Genomic DNA, 18793 nt, shown 5'->3' with positions numbered 1-18793 from the left:
AGAGTACAAGTGGGGAAGGGGCAGAGAGAGAGGGGGACACAAAATCTGAAGCAGGCTTCAGGCTCTGTGCTGGGGGCTCAAACTCACGAACCGTGAGATCATGACCTGAGTTGAAGTCGGAAGCTTAACCAACTGAGCCACCCAGGCACCCGAGTGTTCCCCCCTCTTTGTGCCCAAGACCACCACATAGTTACCAGTGATGGGGCTGAGATTCAAACCCAGGTCATCTCTCTTCCAGGCTGGCTGGCTCTTTTTCTGTTAAGCTATGCTACCCACATAGGAAGCTCCAAGTAGAAAAAGGAAAGAAACCATTAGAAACCTGGAGAGAACTTTGATATTTGGTAAACAGGAAAAAGAAAGTAGAAATAAGAGATTTTACAAAGAACTTCCTAACTCAACTATTTGTCTATGGTATTATTTTATTTATTGCAATTGGTGTAAGATACCATTTCAAAACCATTTTGTAAACTTGCCAGTGGGCTTAAGTTTTTGGCTGGTAGATGATGTGACTGACAGCCTCTGCTAAATTGCCTCAGTGTCTGGTTTGTCTTTGAATCAAATGTACATTTTCCATAAGTGAATCCTTTTCACTTGCCATGATCTACTTGGAATTCCTTGCCTTTGGCTTAAGATGAAGCTTATTTTGCAACAGTTAAATATTTTCTAGTTGCATATTTAACAAGCTTTGTGGTCAGAATGTTCTTCCCTATATTCAGCCTGATGTCTTCTCTTAATATTTGGTGTGTCCACATGAATAACAATTGGTTAACCCTTCTATTCTGAGGCCTTTTCATGTACTTTGAAAAGTCAGTTATTTAACTTCTTTGAAGTCCACCTCCTTCTCCATCCCCTTTCCCCTGTGCAGCTCAGTTTTGGAGTACCTAATATTTAGGGCATTGGAGCACATAGAAAGATATTTAAGAGGGAAGGTCCCAGATTTCCAGGGTGCTCATAATCGAGTTAGAGAAACAGGATACACATGAAAAGATAATGCAAAGGAGTCTGTCTATCTGTCTGTCTGTCTATCTATCTATCTATCTATCTATCAGATGAGGATGTGTTCCTGTTGAGAGAGAGAGAGAAGAAAAACCCTGCAGTGGGGGTAAATAGGGGAACAACTGCCCCCAGGGATTGAAGGCAGGTTTGTGTCCACAGATAAAGGGGAAGAGTGTACGGATCAGTGGATGTGACCTGAGCAAAGGCAATAGTATTGTTTTGTTTATTGCAATTGTTATAAGATACAATCCTGTGGTTTGAGGTAGAAGAGAAGAGAGATGTGTTTAAATTCCTAGGTTCAGGACAGATACTAGAAGCCTTTGAAGGCCAGATTAAGGAGCTTGTATTCATCAAATGCAGTGGGGGAGCTTTGAGGTTTTTACTAGGAGAGTGATTTAAAGTGGTCTTAGGGCACCTGGGTGGCTCAGTTGGTTAAGCATCCGACTTCGGCTCCGGTCATGATCTCACTGCTTGTGGGTTCAAGCCCCGTGTCAGGCTCTGTGCTGACAGCTCAGAGCCTGAAGCCTGTTTTGGATTTGTCTCCCTCTCTCTCTGCCCCTCCCCCACTCGCATTCTGTCTCTCTCTCTCAAAAATAAACAAACACTTAAAAAAATAAAAAAATAAATAAAGTGGTCTCCACGCAGAATGATTTGAAGTATTTGGGGGTGGGGTTGGGAAGAGTTTGGCAATAAGGAGCCCGGTTAGAAGACAACCTCTCTGGGCTGGGTGTCACATGGAAACCTGAACTAGCTGGAGCCTGGGACAAAACTAGGCTGAATCCAAAGGCGTGGGCACCAGGAGGATGAGGCCAGGGCTCAGGGTCTTCTGTGACAAAGAGTGAGCAGGAGACCTATTAGGCCCAAGATTCAGGAGGTACTGAGGTCTAGAGCCAGTCCTTAGTTGTCAAGGCCAGCCAAGCAGGAGGCAGTTCTTGGGTGAGACATGGCCAGCCTTGGGTTCAGGAGGTCAGCTCACTTTCCTCTGTCTGGTCCGGGGCTGTAGTCAGTGTGTTACTTGTATAACACCAGGGAGAGCCCTGAAACTGGTGCTTGAACCCTTGGCTTCTAGGCAGAGCTGCTCTGTGTGATCTTGGGCATGTCTCTTCTTTCCCCCAACCCAGGCCTCAGTTCTTAGGGTGAAAAATGAGAGGAAAGAATTTGATTTCAAAGGCCCTCTGCTTTAACATCCTATTTTAGGTGATCTGGGCAGAAGCAGCTCATTGCACACCTCCCCCTTTCATATTTCCTTCTTAGGTAGGAAGCCATCTCAGGATTTGAGCATGTAGGTGTGAGAAAAATCTGCTGGAGGACAGGAACAATATTGCTTAGGGAACAAGAGCTGACATCCCGATAGAAGGGGTAAGTTGGTGTGGGTGAAAGCCCTGCCACTGCCACCTGCTGCCTGAGTGATCTTGAACTCCCTTCTCTAAGCCTCAATTTCCACATCTGTAATATGAGGAGAATAATAGTATTTTACTTACAGGATTGTTTGAAGGCATGAGTGCAGTGGACCTTTATAGACACTTAGCCCAGGGCCTGACTGTAGTAAGCACTTGGTAGACATTAGCTTCTCATGTGATCACGAGTTGGGGGTGTGGGAGTAAAGAGGAAGGGTCCCACGCTGGAGGCACTACAGATTTTCTCCTTTAATCATTTTTATTTTCTTTGAATCTTCTTCAGGTTATCCACACCTTTGTAAATGTAGGCTCTCTCGACTCCAGAATTAGTCTAAATATAATGAGCTTTATCCTACAACATATTTCTGTTTAAGGATCTTTTTTTTTGTAATGTGCTATATGATTGATCTCTTGATGCCCACTGTGATAACAGGATTCTTTTCTGATTTCTGCCATATTTGTTTTCTGTTCTTTTGTCCCCAGTGTGTCATTTTTCTCTGTTCTTTGTTTTTGACGACTTCTCCAATTATTCATGCTAGTTTTGCATTTTGTCCAAGAACATTTTTGGTGCTTGTTTATTTTTAATTTCAGAAGTTAAAGGCATTTGAGGTCTTAAAAACCCAGAGTTGAATTTTCTCAGAGCTGCTAATCTTTTTAGCCAGCTGGTGATGAGGCTTCTCTGGTTTGTTACAGGATGATGTGTGCCATCCTCCTGTCTTTGCTTTGTCTAATTTAGATTCTAAATCCACATGTTTTAGTACATTTTTAGCACATAAAAATTTATTACCAAACTGGTGCTGATCTCAGGGGAAAAAAAATCTTTAATCAAATCTTCAGTCACCAGTGCGGAGACTCAAGGTGCTTATCCCAGCCTAGAAATCACTCCGGCCACCACTAGGTGGGGTCAGAGAACATCATTTCTAAAGGCATCGGGTCCTTTTTCTCTTCCAGCCCTCAACACTATTTGACTTTTTGCTTCTTTGCAAAAAAAAAAAAAAAAGAAAGAAAAGAAAAGAAAAGACTGAGCTTTGGAAAAGTCACAAAAGCTCCCTGTGAGTTACATTACTTATGGTTCCCCCATCCACCTTCCCAGTTTCAATCTTTAGGCGTTTTGATAATTTGACTTTCAGATAAAACTTAAAACTGAAGCCCAGAGTAATTACTGAACTTATCTGAACTGATCTGTAGTTTTAAATTCAGCAACAGTGTCTTTATCTAGTGTCCTACTCATATTGACTGGAGATTAAATCAGTCTCATAAATATGTTAAAGAAGTCTTCAACCCACAGTCGTCCTCATCCACCTGCAGACATTTTTACCAGCCCTGTATGCTCCTACCTATACCTTCCAGTGTTGTTAAATCAGTGTCCTAATCACTGACCACTGTGACAGGTCAAGCTAGAAACAGAACCCGAATGTTTACAATTTCTTTCTAGGCTAGAATTGGGGTTCTCCATGAGCTCATTTACACGGATGGATTATGCTCCAGCTGTTTTGCCAGGAGCTTTTTTGAAAGAGTGTGCTTTTAAATACAAACTGTAATTTTTGTGATATCCTGGGGCAGGAGGAGTTAATCGGCTGGATAATACTTAGCCATGGGTTGTGTTTCGGTCTTCTAGTTTGTTTGTTTTTTGATATTTATTTATTTATTTTGAGAGACAGCGCGCACATGAGCGAATGTGGGGGAGGGGCAGAGAGAGAAAGAGAAACCCAAGCAAGCTCCATGCGGTGAGTGCAGAGCCCGATGTGGGGCTTGAACCCACAAACTGTGAGATCATGACCTGAGCTGAATTCAAGAGTCGGATGCTTAACTGACTGAGCCACCCAGGCATCCCTCAGTCTACTAGTTTTACCTCACGTTTAGACATTTAAAATTTAGCTCTGTGTCTACCTGCACCAAGTGTTTCCTGTTTGTAGCTCTCTGCAGAATTATTATTCTCAGTATTTCAACATTTTGTGATTATTGATAATTGCTGCGTATCAACAGGGTGCTAGGTGCTAAAAAAGTTACTTTTCAGTCACATTACAATGACCATTTTTGTTACATTAGAGAGTTTATTATTAATACAGCTCTTGATTATTAAGAGTAAGGAGCACAGTAGCAATGGCAAACCCTGAGTAAGGAGAAAGAATGTAGAAAGCACACATAAATTAAATGTTAAGTGTCATTTACATCCCTGAAAATGATTTTAAGATATAGAATGGAATGTTAAAGGATTAAAAGAAAATTATTATAACAGTGGAAAAAGTGCTACATGGTTTATACAAAACCATCTCAAGCTCATAGACTCAGAGGGTGTTAATCCTCAAAGACCACTTGATGATTGTGGAAGCTGAGACCCAAAGAGGTTAAGTGACTTTCCCAACACAGCAGGTTTGGGTGTTTTATAGCTATTTGACAAGGCTATGATTGCTCTCATGTTGTGAGCTAAATTCCAAAGATAGAGATTGTCTCCTTTGCTTTTGGGGGACTGTATTGCTTTTATAGCACCATAACTGTATTGTTTCTTTTTGCTCTGTCAGCTGACTTTGAAATGCCTCATCTTTTTTCATAGCATCATAAAATCGGGACCTTGCACAGAGGTCATAGGAGATTGACAGAGGAAGAAACTGAGGCCCAGTGGAGTTGCATGGCTCACTCAAGGTTATATATAGGCTTGTGTATGGTAGAAGTAGAGTTTAGGATACAGATCCCTTCTCTGGGTTCACTGCTGCTCCCATACCTTCTTTCCACTGTAGCGGGAAACATGCCAGAAGCTACAAACATAAGGACTTTTTTCCCCCAGAAAACTATAATTCACTTAGTTTTGAAAGACTTAGAGTTTAAAACCTCCATTTTGTGGCTTCCCAAGGTGCTGTGATTTGTTTCTTAGTAGCTTCTTTTGTTCTATGGAAATTTTTCTTGGTTGGCTCTCCAAGATTTGGATTTCTTTGCTAAGGTATTTTTAGAGAAAAGAAATCAGTGTGTCACCAAAGGGGGAAAATGTATACCTTAAGGCCCAATTATGCAATTAGAATTTTAATAAGGAGTATCATAAATTCTTGCTTCATTGCAATCATTACTTAGAAGACTGTTCTACTCAGAAGCCTCATCTACTTATCATCATCATCATCCACATCATCAGCCAACCACAAGCACTTATGGAGTGGCCACAGGTTATGCAGTACTTGCTTGTGTTCTGGGATACTTACAGTATGGTGTGTGTGTCTGTGTGTGTGTGTCTGTGTGTGTGTGTATGGTGTGCATAGTAAACCTTGCATTCAAGGAGTTTGTGATCTGTAAGACTGGAGGAAAGACAGGGATCTTGGAGAAAGACAAACACCTCATTTTCCCCGTGTATATAAAGTACATACTGACTCATGTACCTGGCGTTGTATGGGGGAAGGGGACAATGGTGAGATAAAGGAATGGACCTTAGTAAGGTCTGGTTCTGGATAAATGGAAGCAATAGGTTTGCTGACTTGGGAGGGCACAGGCTGGGTTGTAACAGGGTAATTGGTTGGAGAGAGGAAGTAATTGGTGGAGGGCCTTTAAACCATTAATTTAAACTTTTTTTTAAAGGTTTATTTATTTTTGAGAGAGACAGAGATTGAGAGCACAAGTGGGGAAGGGGCAAAGAAAGAGAAGGAAAAAGAGAATCCCAGGCAGGCTCCATACTGCCAGTGCAGAGCCCGATGCAGAGCTCGAACCCATGAACCATGAGGTCATGGTCTGAGCCGAAGTCAGACACTCAACCAACTGATCCACCCAGGCATCCCTTGAAACCATTAATTTAAATATATTTGGCATACTAACAGATGATTGGGGGATTAGGAGAGGAAAATTACTGGCTGCGTTTGATTATGGCAGAAACTGACAGGCAAGAGATTGGAGGTGGTCTTTTTTGCGAAGAGGTTTTTGCCCAGATTTAGATGAGAAATATAGGGGTTGTGTTTGGTAGAACAGAGAAGTTGATCTCTTTTTTGGAGTGTTCCCTTTTCCCTTGTGTTGGGAAATAATGGCTGATTAGGTGTGAGGTGTCCTTTAATCGTGACAGGAAACGGCTCAATAGTTTTGCAATTTCGGTTCATGAGACACAAGAGCCCACTTCTGTGGTGTGATGGATGATACCACACCTTGAGTCTGGGCATGTCAGTTTTACACCTTCATTACTATACTTGTTTATCCTCTTTGATTAACCAGAATAGATTTAAAAAAAAATTTTTTTTTTGATGTTTGTTTATTTTTGAGAGAGAGAGACAGAGTGCAAGCGGGGGAGGGACAGAGATAGGGAGACGCGGATTCCAAAGCAGGCTGAGCTGTCAGCACAGAGCCCTATGCAGGGCTCAAACCCACAAACCATGAGATCACAACCTGAGCCGAAGTTGGACACTTAACCACCTGAGCCGCCCAGACACCCCAACCAGAATAGATTTTAATGGAGCCCATTATTCACTTACTGCACAGGAAAACCATTGTTACCACTTTTTCCATTGTGTTTATCTTGTAAATGGAAGTATTTGGTATCTATTTTTTTTCAAAATGGACAAATAGAAGTTATATTTAGATTAGCATCTTAAATTTTTTAGACTTTTTAAAAAATAAATGTTTATTTATTTTGAGAGAAAACGAGAGCGTGTGCCTGCACATGCATGACCGTGAGAGGGGCAGACAGTGAGGGGAGAGAGAATCCCAAGCAGGCACCATGCTGTCACTGCAGAGGCCAACGTGGGGCTCCGTCTCACCAACCTTGAGATCATGACCTAAGCCAAAATCAAGAGTTAGACGCTTTACCAACTGAGCCACCCAGGCGTCCCTCTAGACTTACAAACTGGTTCTTGTAGGCCAGCGATGACTGCAGAAGTCAGTTAGGGGTAAATGTTAAGGGAGGAAATCACAGTTATCCTTGGTTTTCCATTTCTGAAATAGTGGTAAACACATGGCCCATGTCCTGAGCCTGGGGAGGCACAGTTCCTTCATTGCTCTATCTGTAAGGGGGCTAACCTTTTGACAGTTTTTATGGCAAATACTAGGGCAGCTTGTGAGTTAAACCCTAATAAGCAAATGCTGGGTTTGTCACTTCTCTTTCATCTTCTGGAAGAGACAGCTAATCAAATAGCATGCCTTGTGTGGCTAGTCCCCCAGACCTCTATGAAATGGAATGTTGTTTTCCCTGGTTGCTTTTTCCAGATTTGAGTCTTCTTTATAAAGCCGAAGTTTCTCTGTTGTCTTAATTCTTCAACACTTCACAGATGGTGGCCAAATTCAGTTCTCTTTCTTTAAGAAAGTTGTCATCTTCTAACTGTGGCCGTTTCCCATCATGGAGCTGGTTTCCTACTGACCCTCCCCGGGTTTATCAGTGAGTAAGTGTGATTGTTGGTGGCTGCATGACCCAGAGAAAGCAGTGGGAGAAATGCAATGTGAAGTGTCGAAAGTAAAAAACAAATGGTAGTTTTAGGGTTGTGAGTCTAAACCTGGCCAAGAGATGCTATTCATAACATTTCCCCGGTTAATAGACCCCAATCAGCGCTGTAGGTTATTGGTGCCAGTTGCTTCCTACAACAGAGAAGTGCTATGTTCCTGCTGTGGAGGGTGAGTGCTTAGTGCTATTTACTTAAAACATTCTAGGTTGATAAATTACAAGCACTTCACTTTGGGTAAAGCTCATAAATCCCGCCCCTACGAAAAATAACAAGCTGACAGCACTTAGTCCCGTTTATAAAGTTCATACGCATCTATCTTTGATGCAGGCACAAGTATATATCTATGAAATAGCACTGCAGCCTGTTAAAGTAATGGGAGAGCACAGCCACAGAGCCAGCAGCATTGTCCTTCCAGGCTCACTACCATCAGCCCCTCTGCTTGAAGGGCACCTCGAGGACAAGGCTTGCAGAGCAGGAGCTTGCTTGCACACCATGGAGTCCAGATTTGTGCTTCTTCCTGCCTTCTCCCTGCAGATCACCTCTCTCACTCCTGCCGCCTCCCTTTTCCTGTCTGCAAAATGATTGTCTGCCTGTTAGCGTCCCTGCTCTTCATTAGGCCGAGATGAGGCACAGCTGTGCCGATGTGTGGGGAGGAGTTTGAACACTTAGGCCAGGTGGAGAGACATGGGCCTCAGTGAACACTAAAGCATCTGTTCTGGAAAAAGAACAGACCCTAACAAAAAGACCTTTAAGTAGTGTAAGGGCAAAGCCTGGAAGGCTTATGTGCTATCAGGTATCAGAAAAGGAAATATTTTAATAAAAAAATAAATATGAGACTCATCCCACTGGCCGTGGGATCTTCTTAGAGATCTGGCAGGTGTCATTATGGGATGCGTGGCTGCTTGGAACCCATGACTGAGCAACCTGCTTCCTAATCAACTTGTGGAGAGTCCGAAGTGTCACATGCATCGGGCGGAAGCTGCCTATTCAGTACCGCATTGAACATTCAGTACTGCAGATAGTGTAATTATGCTGCTTGTCAGATAGATACTAACTAGAAAAGTGCAAAGAACATTCCTTCACTTTGCAACAGCTTGGACCCAAGCGGCAGACATGCTGTTCCCTCTGGCTGGCATGACCTCCCTTTCTTCAGCCCCTTCACCAGAGTATCAACTACTGCCTGGCTTCCAAGACCCAGCTCAGACCGTGTCTCCTCAGGGAAGCCCCTCACCCCAGGCCCCCAGGCCCGAGCTGTGTTTCCACAGCACCGTGGTCTGTTAGCCTTTACCAGGTTGCATTTTTGTTATCTATTTACCTACCTGTCTTCCCTGTCAGACATGAATGCGGACAGTGTCTTGTCCTGAATTCATCATTTATCTCTTGTGCCGAACATAATGACTAGGATGTAATGGGTGCTCAATAAGTGTTTGTCAAATGAGTGATAGCATGGTTAGCTCGATGAGAATTGATGGTGCCCTTTCTGATCTGTCATCCATCATCCATGGAGTGAAACAGGACCAGGAGGCTTTACATGGCACCATTTGAGAATGTAAGGAGAGGAGGTGGGATTAGAATGAATAATGACCACCCTTTATTGAGTATTTACCATGAGCTGGGCACTATATTTACTAAGTATTTAGGCTTTTAACATATATTAATGTACTTAATCCTTAGATTAATCTGCTAAGACAGGGTCTGTTTATTATCCCCATCGCGAAGCACAAGGAAGTTCAATAACCTGCCCGAGGTCACACAGTGACAGCACGGAGATTCATACTGATGTTAGACAGCTATCTATCTGTGCCTCTTAGACTGGTTCCTGGAAAGAATTAAGCCCTAATGTACAGAGGCATCCATCTTAGGTAATGATTTGACTTCTGTATATCTGGAATGATATGGTTATGTTTTCTCCTTGGGGAAAAGGGAGAAGACAGTCACCCGGATAACTTTTTGGGTTCTGTGGTGAAAGTGAGAGAGGTGGAGTTAGTTGACAAAGAATTGGTGTTAGGTGGCAGTTTGGGTCCTTGCAGAAGCACAGCAGTAATTCTCCAGTCAAACTGAACTACGGTGCTTTCATTTCCTACACGGACCATCTAAGCTTTTTTGCCTCTAGACCTTTACATATGCTGTTCCCGTGCTTGGATCACACTACCCTGTTCACTGTTTCTTCCTCAAGCCCAGTCTTCACTTGGCTCCCCTCTCCCACCATGAGAGTTAATTTAGATGCCATTCTTCCCTGCCCTCGAAGACAGTGTCCCTTCCTGGGGGTCCCTATTGTGGCACTCACAAGTGTTGTAGTGCTAGAAACCACGCTTGGAGTTGATTATTGTGTGTAGGGTGAGGGAGGTGACTGGCTCATGTCCTAAGCTCATTTTGTAAGAGCAGAGACTGTCTCTTTTGTTCCTTATTATCTTCTGTACCTTGAGTGGTGCTTGGACACAGGGTGTGTTCATGAAATATTTGTTGGAGGAGTGGATGCATGGCAGCTAATTTTGCTTTACGTTTTGAACCTTGTTTTTTGTTTTTTGTTTTTTTTTAATATTTATTCATTTTGAGAGAGAGGGAGAGAATGAGCTGGGGAGGAGTGGGGGTGGGGTGGGGAAGAATCCCAAGCAGGCTCTGTGCTTGTCAGTACAGAGTCCAGCGTGGGGCTTGATCTCATGAACCATGAGATCATGACCTGAGGTGAAATCAAGAGCCAGATGTTTAACCGACTGAGACACCCACGTGCCCCGAGCCTTGGGTTTTTGAAGTAGGCGAGTCTTCTGTTTGACACCATTGTTTACTGTATCTTTTTAAAATTTTTATTATTTTTTTTAATGTTTGTTTATTTTTGAGAGAGAGACAGAGACAGAGTGGGGGAGGGGCAGGGAGCGAGGGAGACACAGAATCCAAAGCAGGCTCCAGGCTCCGAGCTTGTCAGTACAGAGCCCAACATGGGGCTTGAACTCACGAATCGTGAGATCAGGACCTGAGCCGAAGTCAGAAGCTTAACTAACTGAGCCACCCAGGTGCCCTGTTTGCTGTGTCTTTTTTTTTTTTTTTTAATTTTTTTAATGTTTATTTACTTTTGAGAGAGAGACAGAGTGTGAGTGGGGAAGGGTCAGAGAGGGAGGGAGACACAGAATCCGAAGCAGGTTCCAGGCTCCGAGCTGTCAGCCCAGAGCCCGATGTGGGGCTTGAACTCACAAGCCGTCAGATCATGACCTGAGCCGAAGTCAGATGCCCCACTGACCGAGCCACCCAGGTGCCCCTGCTGTGTCTTTTATGTACAAAGTCGACTGGGCACTGTGGGCAACAGAGAGATGACTGATGTCACTATTGCTCTGAGGCACCTCCAATCTTAGGAGACACTCAGATGTTCAGATCACGTCACAGCATCAGCACAATGCAGTGGATCACTGATAAAACTGTAAAAAGGGACACGGTCACATTCTGGTGAGTCATCTGGCACCAAGGAAGCCCATTCACAACCCAAGACCTCCTTTTACAGAGTGCCATGGGAATCACCTGGAACAACTGTGACCAGTGGTTCTTGTTTGTAAAGCAGTAGAAACCCAGGGTTTCTGGGTGGCTTAGTTGGTTAAGCATCCAACTACTGATTTTAGCTCAGGTCATAATCTTACGTTCCATGGGTTCAATCAAGCTTTGCGTCAGGCTCTGTGCTGACCATAGGGAGACTGCTTGGGATTCTCTCTCTCCTTCTCTTTCTGCTCCTCCCCTGCTTGCATGCTCACACACTCTTCTCTCTTTCTCAAAATAAGTAAAATAAAAGAAACCCAAATTAAGAGGACTAAACAAGTCTGCATACACTTAGGGAAGGGCTTGTTGAAAAGTGGAACCTCATGTAGGTACACAATGTGTTGGAGGTTAGATTGAACCCAAAAGAAAAACCTTTTCTTCTTCTTTTTTTAACGTTTATTTATTTTTGAGACAGAGAGAGACAGAGCATGAACGGGGGAGGGTCAGAGAGAGGGAGACACAGAATCCAAAGCAGGCTCCGGGCTCTGAGCTGTCAGCACAGAGCCTGACGCGGGGCTCGAACTCACGGACCGTGAGATCATGACCTGAGCTGAAGTCGGCCGCCCAACCGACTAAGCCACCCAGGCGCCCCTTCTTCTTTTTTTAACGAAATGTTTATTTATTTTTGAGGTGGGGGGGGTAGGGCAGAGAGAGAAGAGAGAGAATCCTGAGCAGGCTTCCACTGTCAGCACAGAGTCTGATGTAGGGCTCGAACTCCGGAACTGTGAGATCATGACCTGAGCCGAAATCAGGAGTCAGAGGTTTAACTGACTGAGCTACCCAGGCACCTCCAAAAGAAAAACTTCTTAATTACTTTATGATAGAACATTTGATTTTATAAATAGAGCTAATAAATTGAGCTCAAAAATATTTATTAATTTTTGAGAGAGAAAGAGAGCATGCGTATGCGTGAGCTGGGGAGGGACAGAGAGAGAGGGGGACAGAGGATCTGAAGAGGGCCCTGTGCTGACAGCAGTGAGGCTGATGCAGGGCTTAAACTCACGAACCATGAAATCATGACCTGAGCCGAAGTCGGACGTTTAACCCTCTGAACCACCCAGGCGCCCCTGAGCTAATAAGACTTTAAATCAAATGTATTTAGGACATCTCTACCTGGTTTCCTCTGACATGGTAACTTATCCTAACAATTGTTCATCTATTCCCTCTGAAACATGCTGCTCCTCCTGTATGCCATCTCTCCTCTAGTGGAACCATCTACTGTTCAAGCCAGAAATGCAGGTGTCCCTCTTCATTCTTGATCCCTCAGTCCCTGCCAGCACTCAGGTGCCAGCTCTGGGACTGCCTTCTTTCCAATTCTCAGGCTGTCTTCTCTCCCTCCCACTGCCTTAATCAAGGCGGGAGTTGGCCTCCTTTCTGCCCTTCTTGATTCTAGGCTCCTTTCCTCCAACTTATTGTCCGCCCTGTCCAGTGCATTCTGGAATGCTGATCTGATCCCATTACTCCTCTGCCCAAGAGCCTTCAGTGACTCCCAAGACGAGCCACCTGGCCCCACATGGCGCCCCATTCTCACCATGCCCCCTCTTGAGTTCAGGCTGTCTCAGCTCTACCAGATGACTTGCATTTCACTGAGATTATCATGATTTTCTTTTTATGAATTCTTTCTCTCTTTCGTCTAACCCTCATTTGTTCTCTAAAGCCCTTTCTGACTTAGGTCATTGCTTGTGTCTCCCATAGGGCCCATGCATCCACCATTTTGCGTCCTCAGTGTCTGGCATTTTGGGGCATATAGGATGTGCTCTGCAGTGCTTGTTCAAAGAATGAGCTGTAGCAGAGGCTTTAATTCACACTGAGCTGTAAAGGAGCAATGTCTGGCTCTTCCCAAGAATGGGTTTGGTTTCAGGATGGGAGAAGAGTGTTAAGACACGTTTCTTACTGGAAAAGGTGGTTGGGGAGTGCTGGTGGAAGGCAAGACAAATGGAAAGGCTCCTAGCAGAAAAAGAGGCCGTTGAGAAGCTGAGGGGGTTGCCTACCTTAGATCGCCAGGAAAAAGGCCAGTGTCTGCTTCAGAAGGCTGCCAAAGAATCTGTGACTCGGTTTCCTTATTTATACTTAAAGGGGAGGGGTCTACAGTAGCTAATGACTCCGGCTCACATCCAACACTGACATTCTATGATCCTTAGAGTCAAAGTTAAGAATCTAAATAAGACACCGTGAATTGGTGTGAGATTTTTCCCCCCCTCTCCTCACTTTCTTGCAAGCTTCCTGGAAACAAAGACGTCTATTTGCATTCAACAGGGGTCGTTTTGCATTTTAAAAACAAAGAAGTAGAAAGGAATGCAGGAAAACTGCTTTAATATGATACTATGTTTGAGAATTTAAACTCCACCCCCTCTCCCCCCAGTCAAGAAATTCACTATTCTCAGCTTTGGTTGAGATGTGCTGCACGTCCCAATTGCGCCCGGGTCCTCCGTGGCAGAGCCCGGCCCCTCCGTGGCTGTGAGTTACGGCAGCCTAGGAATCCATACTGTGATCTTCCTGGCCCTTGGGTGTTCAACTTCTCCAAGTTAATGTCTGTTCTTTAGCCTTACATTATCTCCTAGAAAGGTAGTCATTTATAATTTATATACTATGTACCGGCTTAAAATAGAGACAAGAGGATAATCAGCATCCCGAAGCTCCTAGTTTTCCAAAATAACATTTCTTCAGTGAAGTCTGCCTGTAGGAATTAAAACCTGCCTTGAATTAAAAAATCCTTTGTGCTGTTGTCAGACTGGGGAATGGGTGTGCCCGCAAGCGTTTAGCAAGCCTTGCAGAAGGGGAAGGCCATCATTTTTTTTTTTTTTAATAAAACTTGTCATTTTATTTTATTCTACTCAAAATAATTTCTAAAGACCTCATCCTTTGTAGTGTTACAGGGGTCTCACTAAAGTCACAGAGAGGAGATGGGGCAGAGCTAGAAGGACATACAGGAGAAGTGGCCCCCGTGAAGGACAAAAGCCATTTCATACCTCAGCCACTTGTCTGCTGCAGTTTTGGTGCCCTTCCATCTGGGTCGCTACTTTGCTCTTTGACTGTAAACACGGAGAATGGATGGGCTTTCCTGCTGAGTACCTCCCAGAGAACACACTGTTCATTCATATATATTAAAAATAGAAGACCTACTTGAAAAATGCTCTGTACAATCAGGTTTTAGCAAGAGCCAATCAGATATTAGAGGTCTAATTTATTTTTTTCCTTCTTGCTTTTATAACCTGTCTCTAAACCCTAACTTCTTCTCCCATTCCTTTTCATTATGCATCTTCCATGTGCCAGGACACTGGGAGAAGATTTCTAATGAGGGCTGGAGAAGGACAGATGCTTCTGCAGTCCAGTGGTCTTGTCCTTCGGGTGTCTGGCGACTTTGCATTTGAATCCCAAGATTATTCTTACTGTGACCTCCATGTCTGTGATGTGTCTCGTGTGCTCACAACTGTCCCTGGTGTACAGTTGAATGTCCACCTGATACCTGGGGGCCAGCAGGGGTGGGGCTTGGGGGCAAGCAGCAGCTGAGGGGCTTGTAAGGGAACACCCTGGGTGATTTAACTTGGAAGCCACAAGGTGGCAACATTTACCAAGCGGCTGGGCATTTTTTCCCCTATTAAGATGTTGAACTTGCTTTTCCATTTTCTGAGATTGAAAAGCTGAGAGAAGGGTTTAGCAGCCATTGCTTTAGATCCTTTTGAAAGTGAAGCTGTAGGTTAAGCATGCTGCAGTTTATTGGTGTCTGTTCATTCCCTGGGTTTAGATACCGAGAATTTGAAATTGCTCCGTGTGACCATGGGTGAGTCACCTCTCCTTTGGCCTCAGTTATGCATCGGAATAGGAAGGATGTGTAGTTGGGCTGACTGTACGTGATTTATGGCTTGGGTTTTAACTTCCTCCCCTGTATTGCTTTAAAAAAAAACTTTCAGTAAAACTAGTCTTTATAAAACAAAAACAAGAAAACACTAGCTTTTTATCAAAGGACACTGTCATGATTTAAAAAAAAAAAAATCAACGACTGGGGTGCCTGGGTGGCTTCTGACTTCAGCTCAGGTCATGATCTCGTCATTTGTGAGTTCAAGCCCTGCATCGGGCTCCGTGCGGACAGCTCAGAGCCTGGAGCCCCTTTAGGATTCTGGGTCTCCTCCCACCCCCACCCCACCCCTCAAAAAGAAATAAACATTAAAAAAATTTTCTTTAAATCAGTGACAAAGTCTCAAAGAAATCAATGTCCCTAGAAGCTAGCCATCTCCCTGGGTTAACTGAAGAGGCTAGACTCTCCTAAATGAGGATGCTTATTTACCAGCTTTCCTAAATTAGCAGCTTTGGGGATATTAAGATCTGTAAGGAACTGTCCAAGGGAGGTATTGTGTATGCTTTGCAGTGATTAAGCCATTAAGCTCTAATTGGTATTTTCCCACTCATGGTTTTGTGTAGGAAGCTTTAAAATTATTTAGGAATTCTGTGCTCATCAGCCATCTTAGTGCCATCCCCACATTTTGGCACCTGAGAGTAGGGAGTACAGAGAAAAGGTTTTTGTTCAAGTGGATTATGACTTTTTGCTCACGCTGCCCTTCCCTATTGGTCTGTTATATTGCAGATGAAGTGGAAAGGGAAGGACCTCTTTGATTTGGTGTGCCGGACCCTGGGGCTTCGGGAAACTTGGTTCTTTGGACTGCAGTACACAATCAAGGACACCGTGGCCTGGCTCAAAATGGACAAGAAGGTTGGGCTGGAACTTGATGAAACCAGTGAGGCTGGTGTGTGCTCTGGTTTTTCCCTGAGCATGTGCCTAGCTTCTTTACTCATCATGGGGCATTATGGATGCACAGTAGAGAAAGGGGCAAGTCCTGAGTAAGTCATGTAGAAAACAGGTTCTGGAGATGCCACAGGCTTACTGCCCCTCACACGCTCTCCTAGGTGAGCAGAACCAATGAGCATAAAACTGTTGCCATCCCTGGCTTCTTTATTCATTGTCACCAGGCTGATTGCTTCTGGCTTTATGCTATTCAACTTACTGAACCACTAGTCAGGCTTTATGAATAAAAATTACTATTATATTATTATGCCCTTTTTTTTTTTTAAATACAGTTTATGTCTTTGAAAGATTTGCTTGGGACTCATGTTCTTTAGGGAATGTCTTTTCAAGAAACACTGTGGCCCAACTCAATTTAATCATTAACACGATCTAAAGAATAAAGAGTGCCCTGGTCCCTGTGGTGAAGACAGAATGACCGTTTTGTCTTAAGTCTTTATGATTCTCTGGGGCTTCTGAGGCCTGGATGATGAGTTGGGGCTCCCGGCAGTTCTAATGTGGCTTAGAAATGGATATTGCCTAGGGAAACTGCCTTCTGCGTGGATTCACATGTGCACACAAAGCCACACTTACCTACTTACCTGCCTATCTAACCATGAAGACATTTGGGAACAGGGCCATCTGCTTTTGTTATTAACTCCTAAAAGACCCCTAGATCTCAAAATAAGTCAATGTCTAATTCTTACTCCAAATGGTACCCCTTGCAATTGATTTTATCATCTGCTGCATGGCATGATAAACAATGAACGCCTCCTGTTTTTTACAAGTTTGACTCTAAGCTCAAGTGTTCAAATTGTGTTTCCATATGTACACAGTAATCTGAATCTTCGTTGTTGGGATCTCTGCTGGTTATAAATTTCATATGGTAATTCCCATGATCATGAGCATTGAAGGGCCCCCACATGCCAGTGTCAGTGAGTGTCCTAGATCTGGTTTATTTTGGATCTCCTGGGCACTGCCACCTGGAATTTGGACAGGAGCATGAAGAATTATCTATCAAAGACAGCAGAACTTTGTGTATCTTTTTGTGATTCTCAGCAAAATAAGTTTTAAATCATATCTGAGTGTTGGCCAAATGGATATTAGATTGGGGGCATCAGGAGCCATGGAACCTGCTGCTCAAAGGAAATAAATTATGACACATGTTAATGGAGCCTTGTAGCCTGTCACATGGCATGTTTATGTCCTGAAATGAAATTCATTCTGGAGAGCAGATGGTTCAAGCTTTTCAGTGGGTGGATGAAATTGTTAGAAGATTAAAGGCAGTGTGGTTTACTGGCTGCACTCAAGTATTTTGTAGGGCATCTCTAGAGGTTCCTTGAAACAAGGGTTGCCACAATGGACACATTTCACTTTTGTTGCTCAGTTAATGTTCAGAGGATTTCACGAAAATAGAGTTCATCATCTCTAAGGTCCATCCTGATCTGGACCTAAATGTTGGGGGTTAGCAGTAACAAAAAGAATATAGGAAGAATCCACCAGTTTAGAAAATTAAAAAGCCTTCAGCCTACTGTAAAAGATAGTGCCCAAGACCTTTGAGTTATAAATTTCTACTTTTTAACTATCTCTGTGGCCTTGAGAACATCTGTGCCTTAATAATCTCAGCTCCTCTCACCCACTGGGGATATTGATTAATTTGGTTCAGAAACGCCATGTGAGGTGAATATTACCTCTTGTTATAGATGGCTTCATGAATGCTTCAAACTGTAGGATCATAGCCTTTGGGAAATGTGATGAATTTAGAGAGGGAAAAATATTTATACGCTCCCTGCAAAAGGATGGTGGCAGGGGAGGAACAGGTGCCAACATACCTTGTTCTTCTTTTGCTCTGTAATTGTGCAGGTGCTGGATCATGATGTTTCAAAGGAAGAGCCAGTCACCTTTCACTTCCTGGCCAAATTTTATCCCGAGAATGCCGAGGAGGAGCTGGTTCAGGAGATCACGCAACATTTATTCTTCTTGCAGGTACACCAGTCTGTGCTAGCCCCGTTTATTCTGAGAGAACTCACCCAGGGGTAGTTGCCGAGGCAGCCTGGATGGCCCCCACGGTGTTGACCACAGAGGCCTTGGCATCGTGAAAATGTCCTGCCTCTGGGAAGTCAGTCCCTTTGGTTCCATAATGGGGGGAAAAGTCTTCAGAATAGAACTTGTACTTGAGTAAGGAGAATTGGTGTCAGAGAAGATTGCAAAAATAGGGTAGTGAAAGAAAGGGTACAAGTAGCTACCTGGCTTGAAGTCTCTTTGAAGATGGATCCTATTTTCTTCTAAGTGAAAAGTACTTAATAGTTACAAAGGAAGTCCAAAGAGAAAGTCTTGGAAAGAGTAATTTTTCCAAAAGTTCAAAATTTGCTGTCATTAAGACAGGACTTCAGAACTCCAGTGAGTTGGAGTTTGACTCCACGTGACTAATCCCACACGTGTGGAACTCCAGGCATCATGCTTCATGCTGCCCATTGTATGTGAATGTCTTATCCCTACTCCTTCATTAGAGTATAAGCCCTTTAAAGGCAAAGCTCACTGAATATGCAGGAGGCATTCCGTAATTGCTCAACCGAATTGAAGAGATGAGGAGCTCCATGATTATGGGTTCAAAGACTGCTAAGACTGACCATCTAGGGGCGCGATGAGTGGGGGTTTGTGTGAGGATGAAAACCCTGTCAGTTTTGCTTGTGTTCTTA

At 43.7% G+C, this 18793-nt stretch overlaps 1 protein-coding gene across 5 annotated transcripts in view; it reads left to right on the top strand.

Moving 5' to 3' along the window:
* The window catches only part of NF2 (neurofibromin 2), a 79885-nt gene that overhangs the window by 11860 nt on the left and 49232 nt on the right, over positions 1 to 18793 (top strand). For 3 of the 5 annotated variants that reach the window (XR_006209756.1, XM_042961584.1, XM_042961583.1), the window contains exons 2-3: positions 15900 to 16025; positions 17958 to 18080. Coding sequence is in view for 4 of the 5 variants with exons in the window: in XM_042961584.1 (XP_042817518.1) it covers positions 15900 to 16025; positions 17958 to 18080 (249 nt within the window). In the remaining variant the exon portion in view is untranslated. The remainder of the gene's footprint in view (positions 1 to 15899; positions 16026 to 17957; positions 18081 to 18793) is intronic. The other 2 variants (XM_042961586.1, XM_042961585.1) reach the window with 1 other exon arrangement.

Source organism: Panthera tigris, chromosome D3 (assembly GCF_018350195.1).
Source record: "Panthera tigris isolate Pti1 chromosome D3, P.tigris_Pti1_mat1.1, whole genome shotgun sequence".
NCBI classification, from domain to species: Eukaryota; Metazoa; Chordata; class Mammalia; order Carnivora; family Felidae; genus Panthera; species Panthera tigris.
The sequence above is the reverse complement of the archived record's forward strand: the minus strand, read 5'-3'. Positions and strand labels throughout refer to the sequence as shown.